Source organism: Cottoperca gobio, chromosome 3 (genome assembly GCF_900634415.1).
Source record: "Cottoperca gobio chromosome 3, fCotGob3.1, whole genome shotgun sequence".
NCBI lineage: Eukaryota > Metazoa > Chordata > Actinopteri > Perciformes > Bovichtidae > Cottoperca > Cottoperca gobio.
The window spans coordinates 7,839,340-7,865,605 of record NC_041357.1 but is presented as its reverse complement, the minus strand read 5'-3'; the positions used below and the strand labels follow the sequence as shown (position 1 = coordinate 7,865,605).

At 40.6% G+C, this 26,266-nt stretch overlaps 1 protein-coding gene across 1 annotated transcript in view; it reads right to left on the bottom strand.

The window, feature by feature from the left end:
• The window catches only part of adamtsl5 (ADAMTS like 5), a 33,934-nt gene extending 8,882 nt beyond the window's left edge, over positions 1 to 25,052 (bottom strand). The window contains exons 1-7 of the mRNA XM_029459508.1: positions 24,364 to 25,052; positions 15,254 to 15,329; positions 9,350 to 9,519; positions 8,564 to 8,624; positions 7,221 to 7,326; positions 5,402 to 5,529; positions 2,642 to 2,765 (exon numbers count right to left, since the gene is read on the bottom strand). Coding sequence (XP_029315368.1) covers positions 2,642 to 2,765; positions 5,402 to 5,529; positions 7,221 to 7,326; positions 8,564 to 8,624; positions 9,350 to 9,519; positions 15,254 to 15,329; positions 24,364 to 24,383 — 685 coding nt within the window. The 5' untranslated portion in view covers positions 24,384 to 25,052. The remainder of the gene's footprint in view (positions 1 to 2,641; positions 2,766 to 5,401; positions 5,530 to 7,220; positions 7,327 to 8,563; positions 8,625 to 9,349; positions 9,520 to 15,253; positions 15,330 to 24,363) is intronic.
• Positions 25,053 to 26,266: the final 1,214 nt, after the last annotated feature.

Sequence of the window (26,266 nt, the reverse complement as noted above, 5' to 3'; positions counted from 1 at the left end):
ATCACCTGTGGTGGTGACTATAGTGTTCGTGTAAACATCATTACTCATGGTATCACCTGTGGTGGTGACTATAGTGTTCGTGTAAACATCATTACTCATGGTATCACCTGTGGTGGTGACTATAGTGTTCATGTAAACATCACAGCAGAAAAAGCAGCAGGTAGCCAGGTCTATACATTTCTCTTTACAATTTAAAGTCATTGTGGCTTTTTGTTTCAGATGCTGCTGCTAACTTTACTTCACATCTTGATATACTGACCCCACTGTTCATAACGTAATGTATCCAAAGGATGCAATTAGCACGTACTAACAACAAGTAGAGAGAAGTATCTTAAAGCAATGACAGTGTTTTTATACAATGTTTCTGACGTTCTGGCCCGGACAGAGAGAACATGTTTTTTTATGGAATTTAAGAGACCCATTGACTAAGTGAACTTGTAGGTTGACTTTAACCCTTTGACAGTAGTGTAAGTGTAAATTGACAGGTCTGCTCAAATTATTATTAAATAATAATTGCATCCATGAATGCTCTATGAAAAGTAGTGGATGCATTCCAACCACAGCTGCACGTCTCTTAACATTTCACTGTAACATTATTACTGTTTATGTGCAGTCACTTGAAACAAAATATATTGCTGCAGGCCTTCACTCTGTACTGTGTACTTTATAATAAGGGTTTATCTTTGAATAGCACGCTAAATCATCATCTGATATTTTTCAGAAATCAGTAACTGATATGTAATCAGTCACTCACAAATAATCTGGATTAGTAATCAGATAATTATCTGACATGTACTGTATTACAATGCTGTTGTCATGTCTTGATCGTCATTATAAAACAATGAATGATGTCAGTAATGATTAACTCTGATTAATGGTTTACAGGATCGGTTTACAAGGACAGAGAGACCATTTATGAATCATCTGAAACCACAACCCTTCATTACAGAGTTACATTTCACTTCTGAGCCAAAACAGAAAGAGGCTGGGACAGCTCCATGGTTCTTCTACTGCTCTGGAGTGAAAAGTATCCGCAGGATGAACTCCATTCATTACAACCTTTGAAGAGCGCGTAACTTTGGTTGCCCCTGCTTACCCGTCTCAGAGAGGAACTATTCACAAGGTTCATCTTTAGCTACATGAAGATATAGCGCTGTAACTGAGGAAGTGTCGGAGTTACAAAAAGGCAGCGATTAGCACCAGGCTGTTGGTATTTGACCTTGTGAGGAGCAATGTTGTGCAGCCGCCCTCCATCAGTTCTCCTTCTGCTGGGAAACGCAGCTGCAGGAGGAGAGAAAACATCCCAAGGCTGTCGAATCGCCCAAACAAAGCGGCCATTATCAGCCTGATTTCTTCTTGCTCAATCTGAGCCATTATGCTGAGCCTACACACGGAGCTGTGTGAGGAGCCCCGAGCCAAGTCGCAAGCTAGAGGTGTTGTGTACTTTCTGTTTGTGTGTGTGCCCATCAGTGGTGGACGAAGTACTCAGATAGTAAAGTAAAAGTAAAAATTGCAATACCACAGAGTACAAAAGTTCTGTTACAAGTAAAGGTCAAGCATTTAAATTTAAAGTACATATGTATTTGCATCAAAATGTACTTAAGTACAAAAAGTAAAAGTACAATTTGATTCAATTCTCAGTGGAGGGCAACATAGGGTCTAAAGGACCCTTCTTTCCCATCATGAAAAAAATCACAAACCTAATTAAATTGTGTTTCCCTTCTACATCACATTGTTCTATCTTATCATATACACACACATGTGCATGTCTGTCTCTAAGAGCAGAGCCTTTTCCGACTAATTTAACTGTATAATTTGCTATAATGATCAATCCTTCGACAGAAGTGTCTCTGACTGAACTGTACAGAGTAAATGTAGTCAGAGCAGCAGCAGGGGAAGTTGCAACATCAATTAACCTTGTTTTTTCAAGAGGCACACCGTGACATGTTTGCATAGCAACATTTCACATGCTTGTACAGAGGCATTAGCATGTATATGTGCCATTTTCTGGATGTTTGCATCTACTCTCTGAACACCAAAGAGGTTTTTTTGGTCTGAATGATAGATCCAGTGTTTACTTTGGTGCATTCTTTACTTTGGTTTGTTTTGGTTTACACTGCACATTACTAAGCAAACTGTTAACCAATGTAGTTAAACTTGTTTATTCATTTACAGGTTTATTGCCCTCATATTCCTTCCACTTTTAATAATTTTCTTCTTTCTGATATGGACAAACCAAAGAAAGCCCTCCTCCCAACATGTGAACAGTCAGACCCCATGTTAGCCTCTGAACTGCAGATACCAATGTTAGTACAAAATGTTTTGGTGGCATCTAGCCATTTGGAGCCTGAAGAACTCAATGTTCCTTCTCCTCCTTCCTGAAATCTTAACCGCTGTAATTTTGGAGGACACGATGTTAAGCTGAATTACTTCCTGGAAGTCAGCCAACAGGTTTTGTTTGCCACAACTGTGACCATGCTTAATCCTCACGTCATCAGAGAACAATAACTTCTTGACTTACCCTGAATGACTAATAACACTTTGGAGGGAAAACACAGAAAGCGCTTGGATTAATCCCCAGATTGTGTTGGTTTGAAACTGCTATGACGATTATGTGAGTGTGTCTGTGTGTGTATCCTACCTGCCTCCAGACCGTTGCTCTGGTACACGCTCTTGTGGTGCAGGCAGGTGGTGTTTAGTCCTCCACACACCATGCAGGCGTCCTCCTGCTGCTTTGAGCCCAAGATGGAGTCACAGCCGGGCTTCTGTATCACACACACACACACACACACACACACACACACACACACACACACACACACACACACGTTTAGGAAACAGTTGGATGTCTTTGTTTTTCTGACAGCGTGTTTTGCCTTTGCACTCCAAATTCACACATTCTCTGACGAGAGCCCTGGGAACTTCTAATTGTTCTTTTTGTTTTGCGTCTGCTTTACAGGCACCTTAAATCTTCTGCCATAATTCAACTCAACCAACTTTCTCTCTCCTTCTCTCATTTGCTGTTCCCTGTCATTTTCTCCTCCTCACAAACATTTACTTTGGGATACAAGGGCAGCTCAAGGCATAAATAGAGGAGGACGGGTCGGAGAGTTGTCTCTGCAAACGTTAAAATGTCAAAGCAAAGAGCACAGAGGATGAGCTGGATAGTTTATGGCGTGTGGAGAATCTTGTTGTCCAGATAGATTACAGTGGCCGCTTTCTTCTCCGGCCTTCATCTCGCGCTGTGCAGAACAAACCAATCAGGTGGAGCTTCCCGGGCAAGAGAGCAACAAACTAGGGAACCTATAATCAGCCCCATAAGCCCCTTAAAAATACTAAAACACTCCAAGCATCTGTGTGCGCACAACAGGAAATGAATCGACGGTGACAAAGTAGCAGAGTGCACGAGGGCCCCACTGAGGGAGCGACCTTGGTCCTCCAAAACACCAGAAAGAATCCTCCATATTTTGTCACTTTTGTATGTGATTGGACTAGTACTGAAACACATCCCATTTGGCACTGGCAACTTATCTTTCACTTTTATTTGGAGAATTGTATATATTGTCAGAAAATAACATTAGATCATTATTGATTGAACTCCCAGGTCAACATTTGGCACCTGCAGATAAAAAACACTTTTAGAATTAAAATTAGCTGTGAAAGAGCGTCTACATACACTGCACCCACATACCACACGCACACACACACACGTGCTGTGTCCAAACCAGCCATGTGTTCTGCAGTCTGATCTCAATTTGTGACCTGCAGTTCTCCACACCAGCTGCATCTGCTTCCTGTTTCAGGTCCTGTGCTGTTCTGACCTCGGTCAACAGAGTCAACGGCCCATAAATCCACTTATTTACACCACACGTTAGCGCACGCACGCACGTGTTTATATATATGTGTATATATATATATATATATATATATATATATATATATACACATATATGTAAACATAGACATGCATTAATCATATGTCAGTGATGTAAAAATAACTTTGCTTGTGAGTTTATCCTCATGGAGCAGATGTGTCTACTGAGTATTAAGTATGTATCTCATTACTCTGCATGTGCTGCAGGACCCGAGGGATACAAGTTAATTTCCAGCTATCCCCATCTGTGAAAGGGCGAGAGGGGTGAGCAGGGGACAGGCTGTATGTGGGAGCAGGACTCTTGGACTGTGTGCTAAGCAGAGCGGTAATGCTAACTGAAGGCTGCAGTCCACACTGATGAGTGCACTCTGGTCCTAACGCACAGCATGGAGTTCAGTTCTCCAGAGAGCTCCAGTCAGAGTGGTCAACATCACTTATACCACCACAGGGTGGGAATGAAGAGAGGCGAGAGGGAGAGAAACCACAGCTCAATCCAGCCTCATTTTGAAATCAACATCAGGCAAATAGAAGTCGGAGGAGTTATGTGAGGCGGCCAGGGTTCAGGAGGTAAACACCCCATTCATTTTCTCATAGCCAATGTTAGGTTACTTCCAAGGCTTGGTTGGACTTAAAACTCCTCTGGTTGAGTACAATAGATGAACAACTGCGTAAGAATATATCTGGTTTCTTTATTACAAAAAAGAAACTGCAAGCCTTTGATAGGCCTGGGCGTTAAAACAATAGTGATACGTAATGAAAAAGACACGTCATCAGTAACAATAATACAATTGTTTGATAGAATCCGATAGTTTCACTTTCACTTTGGCCTATAGTTTACGTTAAACATCTGTGTGTTTGTGCCACTAACCAAGGGCTGTATGGTCCGTGTACGCTCTGAGAGTTTGTTTATTGGACTATATCAAAAGTGTTATGCCATGTTTTCTCGTATCTGCCACACAGTCGGATGTATGTACACCATGGACGTATTATTGACAAACTCTCGCTGCAGCTCTACGTTTTTGTTCTCTATACTTGAAGGCAGACTGGATGCTATAGTGACTCACTATTGCCTCTAGAGGAACAAGTGGTATTGCAAGACACTGCAACACAATATATAGACGTCTTTGACCCAATGTCAACACTCTAACCTCTTCTTCACATTCTGTAGATAATGTTGGTTATTTTTTTACCTTTTGATCTCAAATTAAACCTTTTTATCCTGGTAATTATTGAAAATAGGTCATTCAAAATGATCAAAAGAGAAGTCAACTATGGCTTCAAAAAGTATTTTGGTATTTTTTTATCACAGAACTTGAAATGTGGGTTGGGTTTGCAGAAGCTAAAGTTGACGGTTAGTAGAAACTTGATAAAGTCATCAGTTAAATCCCTTCACTTTAAGATTCAGGGTCGATTTTGGATGAATTTGGTAACTATGGTGCTGTGTTTTGGACCACCATACCAAACTAGAAGAATTGTTTTAGAAAAAAGGTTGAACACCAACACATGTACGGTATTGTTGTCACTTACCAGGCAGTGCCCGTTGACACACAGCGCTCCAGGCTCCTTGGCACAGGCTGTGCCATCGAGCACACGGCCAAAGTTGTAGTAGAAGTTGTGACCCAGGGCCAGGCAGCTCAGTTCACAGGGGTTAGAGCCTGGCAGAGAAGATATTCAGTCAGTGTCTCATTAGTTTATTATGGGAAAATAGGCGAAGCAAAAGGACAGAGAGGGAGTAGGCTGAGAAACCGAAACAGGCAGGAGGTGAAGAGAAGAAGAGGGAGAGGCACTGAAAAACTAGCAATGTCATGGAGAAAACTCATAACCCTGTGTGGACTAAACACCTAGCAGGCCTCACAGTGGACATGAGAGCTATGGCAGCATGGAAAGTTTACCACATGACTGCCAACAACACAGTAACTAAAGTTACAAGCAGAACACACATATTATACTTCATACCAATCTGCAAAGCTACAAAGGTGAGTAACCATCAGTCCCTAGTGTGGATGCACACACTCCTCTAAGGCTGAAGACTGTTGTGTAACATGGTCACATATATAAAAACACAATGTGGAAACAAATATGTGCCTCTCTAATGTACACTTTGCTGATCACATCCGCTTTAGAGTTTATTATGGGACTTTAGGTTAGAATGACTTGAGTTTAACTTTTCATACTTGACAAAGCTTTATATTTTAGGGTTAGACAATATGATAAAATGTTTAAATCATAAGTAAGCAGACATTTTACTATTTCCACTGAGGCAGATGTCTTTTAAATATCTCAGATATGGCTCCAAACAAGTTAATTCCACAACAAAGGGAAAAGTCAACACACTTTATAAACATGCAAAATACTCAAATTTGTGGCAGTACTCATTTTCTAGATTTCAGCTGATCGATAAGAAGTTTGGGTTGTAGTAAGGCAAGCATAAACTCTTCAGCAAATAACACTAAAACCTGCCCTGATAACCTAGTGGAAAGGTGTTCTTCCATATTCACTCCAGCTAGGTTTCAGAATGCTCTAAATCTTCCTCAACCTGAGAAGTAAAGACAGCAAAGTCTGAAAAGGACCTAAAGACCAGAGTTACTGACTGACGTATCTGCTGAGTCCAGGTTTACATTAAGTCAAGGCAGGACAAGAAAACCCGAGTGTGCAATTATCTACCTCTCTCTAAGAAAGGGCGTAGCCCCCACTGATTGGCTGAGACGGGAAATGCACCAAGCTGTTCTCCATTCTTAATTAGGAGCCAACATGTGATCTGATTAACCCTCCAATCAACTCAGGGGAATTGTGACATTCAGCTCAAATGAATTGGGAAAGAGAAAAGTACCAAAATATGAGGGACTTAAATTAAGCTTAGAAATAAAGAAACATTTAAACTGCAATCAGTACAGATTTTGCATCAATGTTATGAAATGCCCTGATGTTTCAGGTAATTCATTCACAGGATTAGAAAAAAAAACACCTCATCTGGATATGAAACTGTAAATGGTTACAAAATAAGATTTCCAGAGAAAGTATGTGATAGAAAAATTGTCAACCCCTAACTAATAATTAAGAAGTAAAACATAATATGTATGTTTGTACAAGTAGTTTTACATATTTAGTTTTTATTGTAATTACTCTTAAACTTAATTAAGTCTCAATTCTTAAGATTTTGGTTGGTGGTTTTGGGTGACACAGTAGCTATGATGGCTTTTACACAACTATATTTGTCTGTATCTAAATGGAAAGAATGAACCAATTTGTATTTCAGAAAAATCAGGTGTGTATCTATACCCAGGTTGTAAAAACATTGCATCTCTTAACAAGTCCTCTGTAGTAGTAGTGAGTTGTCTTCACTCACCTCCATGAAAGGTGGTCCATCTGAAGGAATTTCCAGTCACTAACGGTCTGTCATTAAAGGCAGCACACTGCATCTCTCTGAAGTCCTCAGAGCTGGGGGGACAGTCCTGTACACACACACACACACACACACACACACACACACACACACACACACACACACACACACACACACACACACACACACACACACACACACACACTGTGAGGACGTTGTATTGCATTGTGGGAACTAATCATTCCCTAAAGGTTTATCTGAAACCCAACCATAACAACTTCATGTCTAAACCCAACTCTTAAGAAAACCATAATCCTATCTTTTAATTTTTTCCCATTTTTTCCCCTTTATTAGCCATAACAGAAAACGTAGGAGATACGTTGGTTATGTGGCGTGTGCTGTAACCATTCGGCTAGGAAGGCGCTCCGTAATTCTAATCTTAACCCTAAAATAAATAGGGGTGTAAGAAAATATTGATACACGTGATATTTGTATGTATGTTTTGTGATACTGTATTGATTTTCAAAAACACTATAGTTTTTTAATTAATAGTTGATCAGGTTGCACAAAAAGTAGTTTTTTTTTAACTCAGATTTTATGCATATGGTCCCGTGTTCTTCATCACATGAAAGTGTTTTAAAAATAGATTTTTAAAAATCAGGATATATCAGCCTTGCTTACAGCATCTCAAGATATTGAATTGTAACCCATACATCATGATGAGTATCGTATCGCCAGATTCTTGCCAATATACAGCTCTAAGCATAAATAAAGTGGTGAGTCAGCAGATGTTGCAGTGTGAACAGATAGGGTTAGAAAATCTTAATTTCATATCACGAATTGCAGCAGAGAGAGAAGTCTGGGATTTTTGTCCATTCATTCGAAACTCTGAGCTAATCACACCACACAAACTGCCACATGCACACAAATTCAAGCATGCTTAAACACGCTGCAACCCATCTGTGTTTTTCCTTTAATCAACAAGGGCCACACTGTCCAAACACACACACACACACACACACACACACACACACACACACACACACACACACACACACACACACACACACACACACACACACACACACACACACACACACACACACACACACAGCCGCTGAGCTCACTACACGTTTCTAACACAATAGCAGGTCTGACACCTGACTGTAGCACGACAGTTTTAATTCCCCAAGTTAATATGTTGGTGAAATTCCAGATAACACCCTGAAACACCTTCCCCGAACACACTTACATGACTTCTAGAGCAAACATCAGTCATTGTTGTAAGCTGTTTGCATTGAAGGTAGTTTTTTCATACAGTGTTAAAAACTTTGAGCTGAAATGACCTTAGTGTTGCAGATCTTGTATTGTCTGGGATCTCCTGAACATGGTCCACCCACTGGGTTCCTGAGACAGAAGAAAACATATTTAAGGGACTAAGTATGGCAGCAGGAAAGGGTTTCAATGAGCAGGCTGCTGTAACATAACATTTATTTAGGTCTCGTGATTTTTTATTGAAATGGGACTGAAGTATTTGTTTAGAGAATTCAAAAATGGGTGAACATTGGATTTAAAAATATTTATATATTGACATTTGTGTGTCTTTATAATAATCTGCAAAATGAGTAAATGAGGCTCAACATCACAATAAGTCTGATTCACTTTAAACTGCTGTGATCAGTGAGGAACACAACTTCTGGCTGCGTAGTGAAATAAAATCTGGGGGAAAATAGGGTCAAATGCATATTAATAAAGGATGTGTATACATTTGTAATGTTTGTTTTGTAAAATATACTATACTCTCAAAATGTACCTGAAACCTGTTTCAATGAATGAACTATCCCGTATTCAAACAAAGTATCAGCATCAAAATATACTTAAGGAAACAAAAGTAAAGGTTTATTAGTTGATTGGATTTGATATTAATAATCTAAATTTGCAAAGTAATTAAGAACTAAAGCTAAATAAAATACCAAATGCTAAATAAATGTAGTGGAGTAAAAAGTAAAGAAGAAGTTCCTCAAAATTGTACTTAAGTTCTGTACTTGACAAAATAAACAACACTTTAGGCTTTAAGTTGCAACTTGGACATTATTTCTGGGGATCATTAAAAACCTTTTTGAAATATTTACCTGGTGATGCAAGTGCGTGTCCTCACTGAGGCTCCGCTCCCACAGCTACGTGAGCAGACAGACCAGCCGCCCCACGGCGCCCACTCGTTCCTGAAGTGCAGCTGCCGCCGGGCACGCGTCGGACGCCCTGATGAGGTCTCGCTAGAGGGATGCCACGCAGAAACCCAGGACTGAGACACAAATGACAGAGAGAAAAACTTTAATAGTGAGAAACAGCCAATGAAAGCTGGTGACAGGCTGAGACACCTGTCAATCAACAAACATCTCTAAAAGCCTAAATCTGTTCCAGGTGGACCAGACATTTTCTAAATGGACAGACATTTGAAATAGTGGCACAACGACTAGAGGCCATTAGAGGAATTGAATTTTAGGGCACTATAACTTCTTTATTAAAGTATTTCAATTACTTTCTTTTGGTAACTCGACTGAACATATTAGTTTGTTTTTAACATTGTTAATCTGAATTCAACCATATTTTTTAATTTCTTGAAGCACAAATGTAAAGAAAGCAAAGGTAAAAGGTGTGCACAACTCATTGCTATGTATAAGATGTGAACAGCAGTGATAAAATGTAATTAAGTACACTATATACATCTATTTACTTTATACTTCGACTCTGCAACATTTATCTGACAGCTTTAGTTACTTTTCGGATTAAAGTTTTACATAGAAAACCTATAGTGAGTTTCTAAAAAGATATTTGTCTAAGGGTTGAACTAATAGTACTGTAAATAAACTATGGAAGTTCAAATTAGCTTCTAATTGGATAATATAGTATATGATAGAGTAGCATTACAGCGACAGGGGCCATTCTGCTGCCTAATGAATACTTTACTTTCTGATACCTTTTACATGCTGTAAGTACACTTTTGAATGCACGACTAAGTTTCTTTATAGTAAAAGATTGTTATTTTTACTTAAAAGACCAGTGTATAGGAATTAGGGGGATTAATTGGCTTTATTAACTATGTTTTCATTTGTGTATAATCACCTAAACCTAAGAATTCTAAGAATCAGTTTTGTTAGCTTAGCATGAGCTTCATACAGTATCTACATGGGGAGCGTGTCCTGTTCCACAGAGTCTGCCATGCTGCTCCGCCATGTTGTAACCCTGGAGGCCACCGTAGTTCTCTGACACGCTTGGAAAGGGAGGGGTGAGCAGAGGGGTATTCAGTTGGATGCAATCTGCAACCTCACCACTAGATGCCACTAAATCTTACACACTGGATCTTTGAATAAATAACAACATTTAAATAACCCTTAACACAATAACTGATAAATGTAAAATCTTCTTTTCGTTTGCATCTTGATACAATGTTCACAATATTAACACTAACAATATTCTCAGAGATCACACTGATACGTTTTTATTCTGAGTGGATCTTTCTGTTTGTTTCTTGGACACAATGTAACTGTGAAGCCATGCCGTCAGTACAACATGACTCTCTGCTCTCTACTGTGATCGCTCTCAGCATCACTCTGCAGTGTTGGCCTGCATGCTCAAAGCTGTCAGGTGGCAACTGGAAACTGTCAGCAGCTCACAATCCGTGTGTGTGTGTGTGTGTGTGTGTGTGTGTGTGTGTGTGTGTGTGTGTGTGTGTGTGTGTGTGTGTGTGTGTGTGTGTGTGTGTGTGTGTGTGTATAACAGGAAGAGAGACTGCAGTGTTGGCATTAGGATGGGATATCATTTGTGAAAGGGGAAAAAGTGTGTTGGGGGAGTTAAGTGTGACGCCTGACGAAACCCAAGTTATTTATAACCGAGAATCCAACATTGAAAGAGTAGACGGTGTAAAGCAACAACCTTGTGAGCCTGGTGGATCAGGACCATCAGAGCCAAACAATAAAAGTGATTAGAGAAATCTCAATGGCGCTCCTCAAACACATTCCAGTGTTTTTGCCCTGGAGGAGGACTGAAACTGGCAGCGTTCCCACCGGTTTCTCATACAGGAGCTGGCTCAAAAACACTTCTTTAACTCTTTACACACACACACACATTTAACAACTGCTCAGCCTACCTTTCCATCAGGAAGGGCTGAAGTCAAAGTCATCTGGAGTGTCGAGACGAGAATCAACACTCAGCCCACACGTGAATAAGAAAATGTACAAAACACAACTTAAAGCTCTTATCTTCGTTTCCCGCCGCTATATGCAAATGTGGCAGCAGGTTTCTCCACTGTCTAATCAGCAGGAGTGTGTAAGTACAATGTTTCATGTCATGTTCTGCACTTGATTTCTTGACTAATGAATATTTTTCATTATTGATGATGTCCTAATTGTTTTTCCAATCATCTAATTATCAGTCTGCAAAAATGACAGAAAATAGTAAAAAACTATGAACGAAGAATTTCCCAAAGCCCAGGTTTTCCACAACAGGTGGAGTCAATTAACACGTTTGTAAATAGGGCCGATTTCCACCCACTTACCACCTAAGTCGTGATTTCACACTTTGGTTTGTGGATACGGTTTTGAAGCCTCGAGTTTGGCATTTTGGCCGTTGCAATCTTGTTTTTTTGGAACCAAAAGTGACACGACAACAGAACGCTAAACACCAATTTATAGGCGACCCTAAATGTTACAATTAACTTTCAGGAACTGAAAACCTACTGTGAAATGGTCAAAGCTGTAAGACGAAGACACAGAGAGCACCCAGACGCTGCTATATCGTCTATTTTACTCTAAATGGGACCATAATTTACTAAATGAACAGCATGCTGTATTGAGGAAGACTTGAAACTAGAGATTGAGAAATGTTTACTGAGGTAATAAATCAAGTGAGAAGTCAGGTCGTTTTCTCATAGACTTCTATACAATCCGATTTATTATTGCAGCCAGTGCAGTCGCCCCCTGCTGGATATTAGAGAGAAGACAGGTATAAGGCACTTTCGCATTGGCTTCACTTTCAGACCCAAGAGGTTTCTGCTTGATCCACCTTAGTCAACTCCACCAGTGACAGCTGAATATAACTAGTAAACAATCACTGCAGAGTTTCTAAGAAATAAAAACAACATCATGAATAAAAGGCTACTGATGTGTTAACACAGGATGTTCAAATCAATATGAGTTCAGGTTCATTATATTACAGGTCATTTAGCTGACACTCTTATCCAGAGCGACTTACAGTGAACTAACTACAGGGACAGTCCCCCTGGAGCAGCTCAGGGTGAAGTACCTTGCTCAGAGGCACAATGTTGGTGGTCCTGGTATTGAACTCACAACCTTCTCGTTTGGAAGGCGTACCTATAAAATAAATCATTCCTTTATTCAAATTACTGAAAAGCTTTCTGAATTCCCTAGGCTCAAGTTTAATAAAAACAATAGTATCAATCTCTCTGATACAACTCCAACATCCGAAAAATCATAACTAATGAACTGCACTTAACTAATCATCTGCGTCTGACATTCATGTTATGTTCTGTAGCTACAGCGGAAAAAGGGGAAAAAACCTCAGACTTGCTCAGGCTCTTTGACTTTGTGACTCATAGAATAGAATTGTTCAGACATGCACGCACTCACACACACACACTAACACAAACACACAAACACACACACACACACACACACACACACACACACGCACACACACACACACACACACAGCTGAGAGCAACCTGTGCTATGACTCTCCATCATTTTCCATGGCAGGGTCACCTGAGGTTGCCCTCATTAGTGTTACCGCCGGCCAAATTAGCGTTGATAACAGTTGGAGATGGGGTGGGCTGGCATTCTAGATTAATGACAGTGACCTTTGACCTTTACAATGCACCCCCCCCCCCTTTCACATGAGCAGAGAAAATAAACTGCGCTTGTATTTGAAAAGCAAACTGCATACAGAAAGAGAAAGGAAGGAGTTGAAGGCAAAGTTAAAGAGCTACAGACAATCCAACATGCAGGTGAACAGATTTCTTCAGAGTAATGTTGTATGACTTCAACACAATGAAGAGTGAAGAGTTATTTTAAGCAACATTGCATAACTTATTTTAACCCAAACAACGATCTTTTCCAAAAACCTAACCAAGTGGTTTTGTTTGAAATCACATCGTGAACCACATGTTTACTGTGACCGTAGTGGAGCATCATAGTTTGACCCTTACAGCTACCCAGTGCGTTAGAAAACGGCACAAAGGAGTCCTGACCAAGCGTCCATAGGTGACGAGTTAAGAATGAGAAGTAGTTCTACTATGAACATAAAGTAAGAAGAAAAAAAATGAAGAATGTGGAGCCGCAGATGTGTGGAAGATGCAGACCGTATGTTTCATATCACAGCTCTCAGTCTCAATAACCACAACATGTTACATTCTCCAGTACTCCAATAATAATAAAACAGATATCTTTAACAGATCTTTTGACAGCAGCCATGCGAGAAATCTGACAGTGGAGTGAACTGTTCAGACTGCGGCAAGTCAGTTCGACATGGTTACAACCAGCTCTTAATCTCGCATTTGGCATTTCATGATCCACTTGGTCTTGTTCTCATCTTTAACTGGCCAAATGTGGATAACAGAGACGTTGCCAGAGCAGCTGGGATGATGACTGAAAGCAGAAAATGTCTCAGAAATCTGAAACATCTAGAATTCCTTTTAGGTTTTTTAAATGGCATGATTTTAGTTTTCTTCATTACTTCTATTTGAATGACATCAGTGAAACGAAAAGTTTTAAGTGTGTTGACCCTCCACTGCATAACTGTGTTGGATATCTATGTCTATGTCTGGTTATTCCAGCCGGGCCTGGGGGAAGGTTGCCTGACAACAAGACAAACAGTGCTGAGAGATGGATGCTGCGGTTGGAGGAGAAAAAGTGGTGTGGCAGCAATCAGAGCGTGGAGAGACCAAGAGGAACATTACCATTTCCAAGACAAAATACCATCAGAAGACAAACATGCTGCACAAACAATCCAATCAGCACACTCCCAGACCTCCGCGACAAGCAGACTTGCTCACATCTGATGCTGGTCAAAGGGCTGTGATTGGTTTATTATCTAAATTAACTGGATTTTCCTCTTTGGAACCTGAGAGCAGGTTTTTCTCTGCACAAATTAGCTTAATTACTACATTTAACTGTGTCAATTGTAAAAAAAAGAGTATATAAAGACAAGGAAAAGTGGGGTTGTGGGAAATGACCTTGGGCCCTGACAGACTGGGACCACAAGGCCCTGTGTGTGAATTCAGTGAGGTGCACTTCATTTAGTTTTTAGACCTTTTTTTGACACTTACATTTTTTTAATTCCTCAGCTATTAGCTTTTTATTTGAGACTTACACTGATTTGTTGCGTAAAACTGAACTCTACACATGAAAACGCTTTGTTGTAAATAGGCCACTCAGTGAATTACGTCCAATCATGCAGCTCTTTGGCGCTTTCAATTCTCTTGTAGCTCATTTTTTGTTTTTCCTTGGCACATTTACGTATGTATGGCTCAGCCTCACTGTTGCATTCAACTCCGCAAACAAGTTCTGATAAAGCCACTATACAATACCTGCCCAACACCAAACAATAGACAGACGAAGTTAGAGACGAGTGAGGAAAGTGGAACATTTAGCAGCTGAAGTTGAAGTAGAAGTTATTTTCCTCAGGGGTCGTTAGAGACCGAGGCAGGATAATATTTAATACTGCACAGGCTGATCGGGTGGGCAGAAACATGCTAATGTTGCTCTGTGGCTGCTGTGTGAATGTGTGAATATGCAACTGTTTGCCATATTGTTGTTATGGCCAACACGCCATAACCACCTTATAAGATGTGGATAAAATGTCGTTTGTCTGACTGGCTTTTGTGGAATTGTTATTATTGTCATTAAAAGGAGCTGTGACAATCAATCCAGGGTCAATATAGTGAGAGTTGTTGAAAAGTAAGCAGTAGCATTTCTGTGGAGACCACGCAGTGACCTGTGATGAAGAGGGCTCTGACTTACACTCTGCGGGGACGACAAGCAGACGGGAGCGACCAGCAGCAGGACAAAGGTCAGGACCTGGCACAGAGTCAGCTTCCTGCAGACAGGGAGAGAAACACACGCCGTCAGTGGGTTGGGAACATCACGCTCACTGTTTTCCATATCATACACACAGGAACGCACAAACATAGAGGAGAAGATGCAGAAGTTGTTTCAGCAGAAGTGTTTTAAGAAGGAGAACGGAAGAAAGACAAACAGGAAAGACACGACTGACAATTCAAACAGCAGAGGTCTTTAGGTCGTTGATAATATCCACAAATAAGCTGCCGCACTACTGTGAACTCGTGTGTGCAGGAGCCAAGGTCAGGAATGCCCCCCCATCCAGCAAGTACCATTAATCCCGCACCCCAACAGTGCATTATTAACTCCCACACAGCCAAAGAGGAAGGGACCACCTGCCTGACTGAACCCACCCCCCTCACCCACCCTGTCCAACTGATGACCTCCATTACATAAAAAGGTGCTAGAAAACCTGCTGAAACTTTATCACCTGCTGCGTTTACATGAAGCCTTTATATTTCACTAATAATCCGAATAATAGTTCAATTACAGCCAGTTGCCCTGGTTCTGTGTAAATTAAAACATAACCTAGTTATAATTTGTTTACTAGATGGAAAGTTACGCAAACACAATAAGTAAAATAACATAACTCTTAAAGCTGCAGTTGGTTATTTTAATAAAAATAACTTTTTTTATCATATTTTAACAACCAATCAGAGCAGAGGAGTTGTTTATGCAGTGTTAATCACTGCTTGTGATCTACTAAACAAAAAAAACTAAACGCTGATCAAATATGAGTCAAGGTTATGTTACTGCATCTTTTTCTCATCTCAAATCTTTTCAGAAATAGATTTTTGTGTGACATTTTTGACAGCTGGCACATCCAGCGGTCTTGGCGTCAAACTAAAACAAAGAATCTGAGTTTCATCTGTCTTGATATCTATTAAGAAATGATGCTCACCGTGTACATCTCGTTTCGACTGCACCTCGGCCAATGAAGGGGAAATAAATCATTCTGTTTTCTGTATGTTGCACTTTTGTTTGTCTTATTTGAAGCTACTGTTCTGCACTTAAATGATTTCACCTGTTTGAAGCTAATGTACCTGCAAGATTCTTGCTGTTCGGAGTTGTATCCTCATGATTGTTTGCACTTATTGTAAGTCGCTTTGGACAAAAGCGTCAGCTAAATGAATTGTAATGTAATGTAATACATCAGCTTGGGGCAATTCTGGAACAAATACCAGGCTCTGAGAGCAGAATAAACTGAGTCAAAAGCAATTATAGACAACTGTTGCACCGACACAGTGAGCCACTTCTGAGGTGTTACCAGATAAGACTTCCTCTGAGTGTCTGCTGTGTTTTCTCTACCAGCTGCCTACTCTACTTCTTTACCTCCGGGCAAACACAGCAAGGCAACTGTGATTCTCTCTCTGATTCATCAAAAGGACAAGTACCTTTTCTGAGAAGTGCCGGTGATTCCTGGAAAGCCCCTCTCTTTGATTTCTTCCTGGCACTGCTGACAGCAGCAGTGTGTCATAAGTTTAAGGGTCTGTTTTTTGATGAAGAATGTCATTTTTATTAACACAGCAAAAATATATAACACTGGTTGCATTTAGCAACTTAATTGTGTGTCTTCTGACCTTTTCTCCCACATCCTCCATCAGCTTCTAGACTGTCTGTCATGTCTCTCTCTCAGCCTGTTCTGTCTCTTTTATCTCCCCCTGAGCCATAAACACAGAGTTGCTTCAGAGCTTTTGGCTCAGTCCCAGGTCAGTAGTTGCCCTGTCCAATTAAACGATACACATCTCCCTCACACTTGGCTGAGCAGCCCTTCCCTTCAGCGACCTCGGCTCCTGTCTTGGCCTTACATGGGGGAATTCATATCTGAGGAACAAGGAAGGTCGCGCTGACCGAAAGAGGTATGGGCTCATAAATCATGATTGATGTAAGAGGCATTTTCACACAGACTTTGTTTTACTTCCAGCATCTCAGCTGCATGACAAGAGGCCATTGTGTTAGCAAGTCTTACCTCCTGACCTCCTGAAAGAGGTTTCATTTTGAAAAATCCCCGGATGCGTCTGTGTCTCCTGACACATGTCAAGACCATAGGTCAAGATGCTCCTCTCAGTCACGTGATACTTTACTTCAAAAATTAAGCCCACAAGCAACAATGAGTGGAAAACAAACGTCTTTAAAGAGCTTTTTTGGAAAAGGGAAAAGACCAAATGAGGAGACAAAAGAAGAGCCTACGACTTCCAAGTAAAAGAAAGCTGCATTTAAAAGACAATATCAGGAGTCCTACTTAAAATATGTGTTTATCTTGGAGTTCACAAGACATTAAAACATTAACAAGAAGGACAGAAGCGATTACTGATGGCCACCACATCAACAAATGTGAGTGCACTGAGAGCATCATACTTAGTGACTAACTGTATCGACAAAGAAACCTTTTAGTATTGGTGAAGAATGTATACCTCTATATTGGACCGGCTCGTTGCAGAGACACAAACTCAGGGCTCCCACTAATTCAGCGTAATGGTGGTATTTATTTTTTTGTCAATGTCTGAACTGCATTACCTCTTATAAATAGTGTAACTGTGACAAAACTAAAAATGTATTATATAAAAGTCTGTTTAATTAATTTTCTCATTGCTCTGTAATGAATGGAAGCCAATGGCCGCCTAGAATGGCAGAAAAAATGCAATGAATTTTCTATAACACACCTGGACGGTTTGCAAGATGGTCAGTTGTTATATAAAATATACTAACCAGGATTTTGCGCGTGGTTCACTTTTGCCTCTCTGGCAGCTGTTTTCAACAAACAAAATCTCTGATAAACTCACTGTACACGACGTGTGCAGCACAAAACAGCAGAGAGTCAAAGTTAGAGAACATTTAGCAGCTAAAGAGCCAGAGAGTCCCTCAGGAGCTGGTGGAGACCAAAAGCAGAGCTAAAAGAGAGTAAATGTTGGACTTGTATTTGTGAAGTGGACAGACCCACGACTCCAAACTAATGCCAATGTTGCTCACTGTCTTCCAGATATGTAAATATACATCTAAAAAAACCTGAATTATAAGGTGATAAAATGTCGTTGTTGCATTCATAGCTTGATCTGCTGCCACCAAGTGGCCCAAAGAAATCAGTTATTGCTGCTTATAAAAACTTATTTTTGTAAAGTATAAAAAATAAATGCATTGTTTGATGATATGCACTCATCCACAGATGTTCTGTGTTTAAACATCAGTGTTGATGAGCAGGGTTGAGCAGCTTTGGACTAAAGTAATCCACATAAATGAAGTCATTTCTCTCACTTTCAATTGATTTCAGCTTCAGTCTTTGAACATGAAAAGACAGCAGGTCTGGTCACTGCTGGTTGGCCCCCTCTCTACAGGGTCCCTTACAGAGGTCAGCAGGGGTCAGTCCGCCTCCTCCTGCACTCATTAAGACTATAGCAGCACATTAGTGTATAGCTCCGGGGCAGGGAGAGGGAAATGGCTTTAATCAATACGAGCCAGGTTGTTTATTTTAACTCACATTAGTCGCTCTCAGGAGGAAGAAAAAACACAACGGCCCCGCCCGACACAAACAACACTGAACTCCTCTTATCACTAAACAAATTACACAATTAGACTGAACCCATCAGACCAATTAGTTTATTTTCTGAACATGGCTGTATTATAAATAGAACAAATTAGATCAAACTTTGCAATTAACAAATGATCAAGGAACCTGGTTACAGATCTTCATTTGTCTACTCAGGTGAATAACACTAAATACTGTAGTTGTTCCCTTCTGTTGCTCTGTTTATCACTTCTCTACAGAGTTAGATTTTCTGAGAAAATAAACTGTTTCTGCATAAACATTTTGCTAAATATTCTCTCATTTCCAGCTCCTCAAATGTTAATACTTTTGTTTTGCTTAGTTTTCTATCATAGTAACTTGAGTACCTTTAGATATTTGAATTTGCTGTGAATGGATCAGCCCCTTCCTACATCCAGGCCATGGTCGAACCAGACACCCCAGCACGTTCACTTCGCTCTGCGTCGACCAATCGGCTCGCCACTCCTTCACTACGAGTGGGACCCAGATTTCTCTCAAACAAAACCACCTGTTTGCTATCCTGGCTCCAAATGTCGCAGACTGAAAACTCACCTGTTTCGACTGCACCTCGGCGACTGAAGAAAACTAAATAACTGTTCTTTGTATGTTGCACTTATATTGGTTTGGCTTATTTATAGCTAATAGTTAAATTTGTATTCTATTGTTTCTGTATGTTGCACTTATGTTGCACTTCAAACTGGCTTATTTGAAGACAGTGTTCACTTAAACGATTGTACCTATTTGAAGCTAATGAACTTACAAGATTCTTGCTGTTCGGAGTTGTATCCTCATGATTGTTTGCACTTTTTGTATGTCGCTTTGGACAAAAGCGTCAGCTAAATGAACTGTAATGTAATGTAATATTTGGGCTCTGGGAATCGTTGATGTGCGTTTTTCACTATATGCTGAGATTTCTATAGATATACAATACAAACACTTACACACGCAACTCACTATTACATATTGGAAATTACAATACAACAAGTTTAATCGAGAAAATAATCATAATTAAGGAAAATAATTGTTAATTAAAGTTTTTGATCCAAATCCAGATTTCTTTTTCTTTTTCTCCTTTTTGAACAATATTGCAATTTTCTTATAAAAACTGCACCGATGTGATGGAAATAAATCTAATAAACCCAATAAATGATTATGACTATGTGTATTTTGATGCATATTTGGATTTAAAATAAAATCTAAATATTTTGTATTATTAAAATAAATTAGATTTATAGAATTGTGTAGCTTTGGTAGGGATGAACACTATCAGAAACTCTGGTTGTCTTATGATCAAAGTCCAAGATGAAGATCACAACTAAAATCCCATCAATCTGCGATCTGTCCACAGACAGACAGTCAGACAGGCAACAAACTCTCCACCCAGCCTCAGCAGCAGAGGTGGAAGAAAAAGAAAAAGGCTCCCCACCCTCCTTGATAATTCCTCTGCAACGACTGACCTCACAACCTTTGCTTGAACACACCCTGCCAGACAGGTAGCTCTTACATTCCCACCCTGCACAAATAAACAACAGCTTCATGTTGTTATCATGCAATTACATAGAGGCTATTATTGTGTACTGGTTAAGAGTGCATTACAGGCGAGAATGCGTCCTTTGACCTGGTTTGAATTGTGTCAACGCAGGAGACACCTGACTGGAGATCTCTGCTCCTTCAACTTCTTATTGTAAGATCTTGGGTAAAGTGTTTCTCAACGGTGCCCGACCCTTTTACAATTATCTGCTCACCCACCGACTTTGCAAAAGCAATACGTCTTCCAACCAAGGGCCGGTCTTAACCTTTGACCCGCCCGGAGATTTAGCTGTGACCCACCCAGTGTTTGGGGGAGCCTGGTGGAGGGTCTGATGGTTATATGGAGCATGCTGCTGAATGAATTGACACAACCCTTAACAGATGTTCAGTGCGGGAGCTCCATGGTCAGCTCTGACCCCTGGATCTGGTTTGACTATGAATGAGGTGGCAACAATCAAACGCTCAGTGGCCTCGGTCAGCACGCATTGACAAAATGAGCCTCTTCGAACACAAGTGGAGGGTCTTTGTGCCTGAGCAGCTGCTTCACTTAAAGACGCGGTGAAACATTTGAGCAAAAATAAATAGCCTACCATTGTATATCTGGTTAAAAACAGCGTAACCGGTTTGTATGATATCTTACAATTTAGTTTTACAAATGTCCAGCAACACGTGTCAATCTCCGCTGCTTACATGCATACAGTCTTTTCAAACTAAACTTCTTACTACAGAAGTGGCGTTACTTAAGTACAGAACAAAACAGTACAAATAAATCAATTCTGGTTTCACACGGGACACGAACTGTGGTCTCCTGTGCAAAAGTCTGGTGTTTTGATCCCAGCAATCCACCCCGACCTCCTTCCCATGTGAACTTATTCACTCTTAGTGCTTCCTGGTTCACAATTACGTGGATAAAATATGAATTGATTTTGTGGGATATATATGAATTACAGGGCATTACATTTCCTAGGTAGGCATGTAGTTAGGAACAGTGTAAGATAACAGCCTGGGACAAACCCCCCTGAATGGTAAATGACTAAATGATAGACAGACATTGGTATTGTTTTATTGGTTTTGTTGTTGCCCAAATGTCTAGACTTAGCCTCTTGCTCAACTATGGTCCTTTCCCTTCACTGCGCTTCGCTGCACTTAACTCGCTCCTTCCACGACTGGGAGAACCAACTTGGTACACCGTCATACCTCAGGGATTATGAGATTATCTTTTCACAGCCACTTTGACTGAAGCAGAGCCTCTCCGGTCCTCTACAGTCATGGTAGCATTATGGAAAACATCCAAAGATGCACGCAAGTAATATTGTGACCAAGAATAACAGACATGACGAATGAACAAAACTTTTAAACATTAAAAAGCAGACACAATTGAGGGTAATAAAAAAAAATGTTTACCAGTCGTATGTCAACAATGAAGCCTGTATAGAAATCTAAAAAAAAGACTCCTCGTCAACTTCTTCACCCAAACACATCACACCAACACTTATCATCATAACACAGTTTTCTTGAAGCTGCAAATTTACCCACAGGACTGGGCGTTCCCAGAAGCTTCTGTCTCCATCAGTTACATAATTACTGCTAAGAAGCACTAATGGTCCAGTGGCAGAAGTCCCAGATCTGGATCACCACTAAACCCAAATCAATTGTTCCTTGGCACAAATCCATCAACTTTAATGGAAATTCTTTTACAGGGATTTAAAAAGATCCTGCTGACTGACATTGAAACACACTATCTGTGTAAAAACACAACCCTAATCCTGCTTGGAAGCAAACCTTTCAAACAGTAAAGTACAGGCTTTTCATGAGGTTTGTGCAGAGACACAAAACCACAGAGCAGTAAACTCTTATCTGACTGAACCTTGAAACTGTCTGACAGAACAGGGCTCAGAGTGCACAAGCAAATCAAGTTCAGGACCTGGTTCAAAGTAACATGGAAACAGTATTTAGAAGAGCAGAGCTCTGTAGTGGGACTTGACATGAGGGTTAGTCAGATTGCTGACTGGAATCTTTGCAGGATGTAGAAACTCAGACAAATGTAGAGCAGAAGTGCACCTGTTGAGTTCAAAAGGACCGAGGACCCTGAATCTGAAGCAGCTAAATGCAATTCAGCCATTATTCATTGTATTATGTACACCTGTGCTTTTCCTACTGAAACATGCCCTCAACATGCCTTCCGAGTAAAAGGTGCGCTACCAAATCCAACCCCTGTCACTGTTCCCATTCTTGGTCTTTTACATTCTTCAAATGAATACATTCAGGATTTGACCTTGGTTTTAACATCTGCACCTCCATAGGTTTTGTATTATTGAAGTGTGTGGGCTGTTATGTGATGGCATTACACACTGGAATCTTCCCATTGAATCTAAACTCAGATGAAGCTATAGAGCAGAATTGTACCTTTTGTGTAAATTATAAAATAGACAATTAGAAGTCATTTTTTAAATACTGATATCCTTATCTTGCGCTCCACATCCACGGGGAAGCAAAGCATTGAAACTCCTCCCCACAGCAGAGAGTGACATCATAAGAACAAATTAGAGTCCTCGTTTTGAAGCTATATGCTCAGTGTTCCATGGTAAGCTGATTAAATCGGCTCATGGGGCTGATGGGCTCCTTCCTAAACAAACATTCCTCCAGAGAGTTATCAGAAAGACAGAAAATGTGCCCTGAGCCAAATCTTTCTCTCACTCTCGACATTTGCTTTCTGCAGCAAAGTCAGGCTGACAGACAGCATACATATTTCTTCTGACACATTACATTAAATGTAGCCCATAAAAAGGGAAATCACACTTGACCATCTTAGGTGCACAGGGCAGAAATGTCGGCACATATTGTTTCCACTAAGAGGAGTAATCCAGAGGACCAGAGGGAAAGACATGGTCAAGGAGAGTTTATGTTTTTGAGAGACATATTTAGAAAGATGTAGACCTTAGTTTGAGTAATGATGCAGATCCTCTGCAGTCCCCCGTGTTTGTGTTCTCTGTTGCAGGGATGGGATTAGATCAAATATGAGCAGGGCATTTATAGCCGCTGACATTTAGGAGATAAAGGTAGTGTAGCAGGAGGGGTGGAATGTAGAGCCAGGATTCGCAATATCACAGATACTGTATGGCTGGAGGATTACCTCACCCGCTGGCAGGAAGTAGCTCACAGCAGAATGGATATGACTTCTGCCCCCAGAGAAAACCTTCACACACACCACAGGTGACTACAGGATTATCCAAACTGCTCCAAGTCAAGTTTCTTTGTTGCAAAAGTCAAATATTGTGTGACATTAGAGCTGTAGCTGACTAAAGAAATTCTTAGTCGACTAACACGTTATTTAATCTGCAGTTTCTCCGCAAACAATCATACAAAAGCGTCACTTTTATATCTTGTGTTTACAAGAGCACATTAGTTTCTTAGAAATAAGTAAATCAGCAAGACTAAAGGATAAAAGAACGACTAATCCACTAAAGAAATCTTAGTCTACTACAACCAATTTGACCGAGTTGTCGCCTAATCGACTAAGCAGGGCAGACCTACATGACATGTTGCAATTATGCACTCTAAACTCCAAACCACCACATTTTCCTGCAGTTCTTGTGATGAAATTAACCACAAAACAAACTTCCATCTGGGGAAAACAAACCTCAGCTGTCCCTGGAATGTATCACCTCCCATCCTTCACTGTACTGCAAAGAAATGTTCAAGGCTTTGCAACTCCTTGCAAGCAAAACAACTCAAAGTAAATATTTAAAAGCCACCACATATTTTCCCTCTGAAATGCAACTCACAGTACAAACAGTCTCCAGTAAAAAAAGAAAAAAGAAAACTCAACCTGTCTCTGGAATTTATCACCTCCCATCAAAGCAGAACTCCTCTTATAAATCACCCTAATTCACTTCTTATGCGATCCTTTGTGCAGAGCCAGACAACTCCAACGTCTTACCTCGTCAGTAGTGAGGACATAGTTGATCCGTATGGAGTGGATTCAGGTATGTTACATTAGTTGTCAGGTGCAGTGTTGTTCCAGCATCATGGTGTGAAACGTCGCGGCTCAGATGCGCAGTGCATCCCAGCTGCAGGGTCCGACTCACGGATTTCAGACGCAACACCGTCCATACCTCTCTCCTAGGGTTTCTTATTCTTCTGTTTTTTGTGAAACTTTAAAAAAAGAATCTCCCTGTCTCTCTCTCTCTCTCTCTCTCTCTCTCTCTCTCTCTCTCTCTCTCTCTCTCTCTCTCTCTCTCTCTCTCTCTGTCTTTCTCTGTCTATCTCTCGCTCAGCTGCAGACCCCGTTCATCCAAGCAGATGTTACTCAGTTCCCAAAATAAAAGACATCAGATGCGTTTTGTCAAAACAAAGTTTTCTCTGACACGAAGTTTCTGTTTCTTCACTAGCTGTGGGTGCTACACATTATTCCACATAGATCTATTTTGTCTTTGAAGTGTGTGTCGCCATATCTCCTCCAGCAGGTGATCTCAATTGTGCCCAGTCCTGCATGGATCCTGTCTCAGCAGGTAGCTCTCTGTTCTTCTTCTTCTTTTTTATGACCGTCCTTTCAGTCCAAACAGGTCCAATGTGTGGCAAGAAACCCCGGCAAAGAGCGCAGAGAGCCACCGGCAGTACTCCACTAGTCCACCGTCACTGGCTGTGTGAGCGTCTCTCTCTCTCTCTCTGTCTCTCTCTCTCTCTCCCTCTCTCTCTCTCTCTCTCTCTCTCTCTCTCTCTCTCTCTCTCTCTCCACACCTGAGCGTTGCATTCTTGCAGTGAACACGCCTCTCAGCAGTGACACAACGTTTCCGACAGATATCATGAAAGCGAAAAGGATCTGCTTTAGAAGTTCAACTTAAAAAATTCAATACAAGTAAAAGGTTTATATGTATACATATATCCATCAGGTACATTTAAAAAAATCCCTATAATGTGTCTTCAATGTCCATTAGAAGACACTGCTCCCTGGGCACTCATAACATAACAGCTGCCCATTGCTCCAAATACGCTTCCTTTTAAACATAATTGAGAATGCAATTGAGTTGTATTGGTCGTCTCAACCACATGGCCTCTCTGTGAACTCAGAGTACTGTCTCCACCTTGCTCTGTCACAAAGGCGGAGACAATTAGATTGAGCTGAGCTCCAATTACAACCTTTAACTATATGTGCAGACATTACAGAGGAAGCAGGTCAACATTAGTTTCTCCACACAGAGCTGCAGGGATGTCAGCAGCCTTATATGTCTCACTGTGATCTCAGCTGTCAGTATCTATTGCTACTTAGCTTGTTTTTGACAACACAGGGTATTGTAACCAGGGTAAATATTATGCTGTATCAGACCACTCACCAGTACACAGGATGTACAGTCATCTCAAGCTCATTACAGATGCCGAAGGAATGATTTACTAACCAACAAATGATGACTTGCAGACAACATGAGCCTGCAGCACCATCAATCTACATCAGACAGGCAGCAGCACTCAGCAGAGTATGGTTAGTGCATGTTTGTCACTCAGGTTGTAAAGTGTGGGTCACATTTTCAACAGTAGTTGAAAGCCCGATGCCTTTCATAAAGACATCTTCAGTTGATCCAAAATGCAGCGGCACGCGTATTGACAAGAACTAGGAAACGGGATCATATTACTCCTGTATTAGCTGCTCTGCACTGGCTTCAAAATCCTTCTCCTGACTTACAAATCAATTAATGGTCAGGCTCCAGCATATCTTAAAGATCTCATAGTACCTTATAAACCAACTAGAGCATTACGCTCCCAGACTGCAGGGTTACTTGTGGTTCCTAGAGTCTCTAAGAGTACTGTCAGGTAAATTAATCCTGATCTGTATTAATCCACACTGG